Here is a 5012-nt window from a genome sequence, read left to right on the forward strand (position 1 = left end):
TCTCTTAGTCACCGGCCCACTTCTTTCTCCTGCTCAAGCCCAAGCTATGAACGGTTCCTTCAACTTTCAATCAATTCAAATAGTGCAGGGGCAAACCAATCGCAAGCCTGCTCGAAGGGAAAAGGCGGATACCTTTCCCGGAAGTGTACGCAAAAGTCCGTCCAATTAGAAGCCAAATGCGGGAAGTTTGAATTTGGCGGAAGTTCGGGGAGTAGGCGTGCAGGCTTCCCGGCGGCTGTGGTCTCTCAGACCGAGTTGTAGTTATTAGAATTTCTTTTCTTTTTAGTTTGGTTGAGGTTTCACACTAGAAGGTGCTTCAGGTAGGTGGGTGCTGGGGAGCTGGAGGGAGGTCTTTGGTCGCTTCCGGTGACTGCTTAGGACGTCTAGAAGGGTCTGAGGACGCGGCTGCGAGATGGACCTCTTTCTGGGAACCGTGTTACCTGCCTTTCTCTAAGCTGATAACACAGCCCTTCAGAAGAGTAAATATATTTGTTGCTATGGTCTATGTTGTTATGTGCTGTGGAGTCGGTTCCGACACATAGCGACCCTATACAGGGTTTCCGAGGCTGTAAAATATATTTGTTGCTAGGATCTATATGTAAGGACCTCTGGTAGCGTGGTGGTTACGAATCGGGCTGCTAATGTCAGTTCGAAAACTACCAGCTGTTCCGCGGGAGGAAAATGAGGCTTTCCGCTCCCGTAAAGATTGACAGCCTCGGAAACCCTGTGCAGGGTCGCTATGGGTCGGAACCGACTCCATTGCACACAACAACAACTTTATCTATGTAGCAGTTTTTTCTATCGGGCGCAAGTTGGCCTTTGGGGTGATGAAAATTCTTCCTAGTGCGGGACGTTTGGCATCCCTCCCTGCCTTACGTTAAATTCCAATAGCTCCTGTCAGATCTGGTGACAACTAAAAACGCCCGAGGTGAGAACCTCTAGGGGGCGGGAGAGTAACGAACGCTCTCTCGTCTGGAAGACTCGCTCCCAGTCGGCCACTTGTTTGATGTGCAGTTAATGGCCCTCTTCTGTTCAGGGAGACAATAGTAACTGCCTGTAAAGGAATTGTGGTTATTATTAAGCAGCATTGATGGCTCAGTGGTTTTGGGCTGGGCTTGGGAAGCTACAGGATGTGAAGATGGTGGCGGGCAGGCTAGCCAGTGCTTTTTGTTTTGTTGTACATAGCGCTGCTAGGAGCTAGAACTGACTAACTGCAGAAGGAAATATTGCCTGCCTGTAGTTTTTTAAAAAAAAACAAAAACAAAACAAAGACACCCTGGATTGCTAGAGATTGCAAAGGGCATTTTTCAGAAACCAGACTAAAATTTGAACCAAGTTTCTTGTTCCACACTGTTTTTCCTTCCTTATGTCACGTCTACCTCCCCATTCCAGAGGAAATGCCAGCTTTTCTGTATTTAGGGGAAGGTAGCTAAGGAAACTTCACTTAATTCCCTTGTATTCACCTTTACTTTACATCCCCCCCACCCCACCCCTGTGCCCTCAATGGTAAGCAGGAGTCTCTAACTTCCTTTTAAAGAGTGTCTCAAACAAATTTCTGTTTGTTGTTGTTAAATACCTTCCAGGAGGTTCTGACATACAGTGACTCTGTCTACACAGAACAACACACTGTCTGGTCCTATGCCTTCCTCATAATCAGTGGTTTGTTGCTGACTTGGTGTTAATCCATCTCATTTAGGGTCTTCCTCTTTAACCTAAACTCTTCCTGCAGGTCTGAAGTACATCCTGGCTTCTTTCAATGCAGATTTGTTTGTTCTGGCTCCTTGTTGTTAAGTGCCATATAGGTTGTCCAAAGAGCCTCCAACCTTAGGGTTCAAACCGACTTTGTGGACAAGTGCTTATCCTACAGCACATGCACATGGCATATTCAGTATTCTGCACCAACACACTCATTCAAATGCATCAATTCTTCGCACTGTCTTGCTTTCCACATGCATAAAGGATCTCTGTTAGTGGAGTGGTGAAGAATCAGGCTGCAAACCTCAAGGTCAGTAGTTTGAAACTACCTGCTGCTCCGTGGGAGAAAGATGAGGCTTTCTGCTCCCATGAAGATTTACAGCCTCGGAAACCCTGTTCAGGGTCTCTATGGGTCGGAACTGACTCGACGGCACTTAACAACAACAACAACATGAGATGATTGAAAATATATACCTCATGCTTTCACATGTATATGACATGAGTGAAAATACATACCTTGGTCCTCAAAGTTCCTACTTGTTATTATGTGCCATCAATCTGTTCTGACCAACAGGGACCCTGTGTAGGGTTTCTTGGGAGCAGCTGGTGTGTGTGAACATCCCAAAATAAGTTGTCCTAACGTCCTAACCCCTCTCCAGTGTCACATATTTATCTCATTTTGTATTTCAATGTTTTTATTTCAAAAGCCTGTGAGATGGGACAGGAGGTGAAAATATTGGATTTTTTTAAATAAGGAAAAGCATGTGAGCTGACCTCCATCTTTTTTCCCTGACAGGATGTCTTCATTACATTTTGCCAATCGACACAGGAAAGATTTAAGTACTAACATGATTAGAACCAAAATTGCTCACAGGAAATCACTGTGCCAGAAAGAAAACAGGCATAAGGAATATGAGCGAAATAGACACGTTGGTTTGAAAGATAGCAACATTCCAATCTTGGAAAATAGAATTCTTGCTCCATTAGATGAGACATCTCAACTTGTTCCAGAAAAGTCCAGTGTCAAGCCAAGTAAGTAAACGTCTATTGTAGTTTGAAGAACTTTGAAGAGTCACCAAAGGTTGGTTTAAAACTTGAGTATAAAAACACTCAGACCCGAAGAATAGAGTTTTCAAATACCTTTGTAAATCACTTGGTGGTGGTGGTTAAGTGCAGTTGTGAGAAAGCTGTCAACACCCCATACCGTCTCAGTTCCCCTTGGTAATTGGTGGATCAGTAAAAACCCCTGACTAGGACCTTACCCCGATGGATCTTATCCCATATGAGGCTACCGATGGGTTATCATGAGTTTTTACCAACGAATGCTGAAAGAAATCCATTTTATACCTACTTCAGTGAGAGTGAGGCTTTACTAGTCGATTTTGCAAAATCTGGCGCTCAAGCCCAGAAGACAAGATAACTGGTGTGCCCAACAGCTGTTTCACAAGTATTTTCATGCCCTAGCTTGTGAGTCCCTCCCCGAGTTCCTCATTGGCTGAGTACTACGGGGTGAACAGTCTTCCTGGACATCACCTATTTCCTTTGATGGTTATAGCCTTATTTAAGTTTCTACTTTTTGAACAGACTTCTTCCCCCTCCCCTAATTCACCTGTTTATACATGGGTTTTTCTAATTGACACGTCAGCCGACAGTCTGTGCCCTGGCCAGTGAGTAACTTCTTGGGTTTTTGGTTACCCTTATTCCTGATGAGGGACCAGTCTGGGAGTTTCTCACACCTTTGAGTCTGTTCCAACTCATAGTGACCCTATATTGGGTTTCTAAGAAGCGGCTGGAGCCCTTAGTGCCACACCAGGGCTCCAGATCACTTGGTATTTCAGTACAAATAAATACTGTTTGTTTAGTGTAATTACTATGGAAGTCCCTGGATAGGCTGCTGTTGTTGTTGTTAAGTGCCGTCGAGTCGGTTCCGACCCATAGCGACCCTGTACAGGGTTTCCCAGGGTGTAAATCTTGACGGGAGTAGAAAGCCTCATCTTTCTCCCGCGGAGCGGCTGGTAGTTTCGAACCGCTGACCTTAAGGTTCACAGCCCGATTCGTAACCACTACGCTACCAGAGCTCCCTCTAGATAGGCTAATACGGTTTATTTTATGCAATGCTTACAAGGAGCCCTGCTGGTGTAGTGGGTTAGCATTGTCTTACTAACTTCAAGGTCAGCATTTCAAAATTCACCAGCTGTTATGAGTGAGAACAAATGAGGCTGACTGTTCTCATAAAGCTTTACTACTGTCTCAGAAACCCTGTGAAACCCTTCTACCTTGTCCCATGTTGTTAAGTGCTGTCGGGTCAGTTCCAACTCATGGCACCCCTGAACAGGGTTTCCGAGGAGCAGCTGGTAGGTTTGAACCGATGATCTTGTGGTTTGTAGGGTTCTTGTAAGTCAGAATCAACTCAACAGCAGTGAGTTTGGTTTGGTTTGAGTCCTATAGCGCTTTCTAAGGAGCCTGATTTCGCAGTGCTTTAGCGCTCAGCTGCTAACCCTGAATTTGGCGGTTTAAAGTCATCAGCCTTCATCAGCCTTTCCATAGGAGAAAGACGTGCCCACTGCTACCATAAAGATTACAGCCTTGGTGACCTGGGGGCCAGTTCTTCTCTTCCTCTAGGGCCTGTGACTCAGAATGGACTCTGTGAGTAGTGCTATTGCTAAGGGCTGTCTAGTCAATTCCGACTCAGTGACCCTGAGTAGGGTTTTCTAGACTTTAAATCTTTGCAGGAACATGCATTATAGGAATCCTGAAGTTCTCCTGAAGCTATGGTAAAAGAAATGTTGACAAGATAAATCAATAAGAAACATAAAAATCAAAGGATCCATGATATTAGGATAAGTTTGCCAATGGAACCATTTTTTGAGAGGTTATCAAAGAATTTTTATCCTTGCATTTTACCAGGAAAAAATTGGGGGCCATTAGGATGGGGAGAGCTAAAATAAAGAGTATTCTTTAAGGAATAAAGGAGTAATCTCTGGGGGGGAAAAAAAAGTATCTTAGAACGCAAGGAATGTTTCAGAAAAGGAAGATGAGAACTGGAAAGCGTCTTTGACATTATTTAGTTGTGTCATATAGCAGACTGTAGGAGCTATGTTGGGGAATGCAGTGGCTCTGTAGGATTAGCACAGAATTGTGAACCATAAGGTCAGAGGTTTGAGCCCATCCACGGCACCAAGGGAGAATGATGAGGCAAAGATTTACCATCTCAGAAGCCCAATACATGACACTTAAAAACAGCAGGAGCTAGTTTACAGTAAAATAAAGCAGGAATAAATGGTGATGGAAACGCTGAAAAAGATGGACGTTTTATA

General features: G+C 44.4%; 1 protein-coding gene across 1 annotated transcript in view; it reads left to right on the forward strand.

Annotated features, from left to right (window-relative positions):
• The first annotated feature begins 291 nt into the window (after positions 1 to 291).
• The window catches only part of DLGAP5 (discs, large (Drosophila) homolog-associated protein 5), a 54226-nt gene continuing 49505 nt past the window's right edge, over positions 292 to 5012 (forward strand). The window contains exons 1-2 of the mRNA XM_006864645.1: positions 292 to 320; positions 2492 to 2727. Coding sequence (XP_006864707.1) covers positions 2493 to 2727 — 235 coding nt within the window. The 5' untranslated portion in view covers positions 292 to 320; position 2492. The remainder of the gene's footprint in view (positions 321 to 2491; positions 2728 to 5012) is intronic.

This window comes from Chrysochloris asiatica, unplaced genomic scaffold (genome assembly GCF_000296735.1).
Source record: "Chrysochloris asiatica unplaced genomic scaffold, ChrAsi1.0 scaffold00067, whole genome shotgun sequence".
NCBI classification, from domain to species: domain Eukaryota; kingdom Metazoa; phylum Chordata; class Mammalia; order Afrosoricida; family Chrysochloridae; genus Chrysochloris; species Chrysochloris asiatica.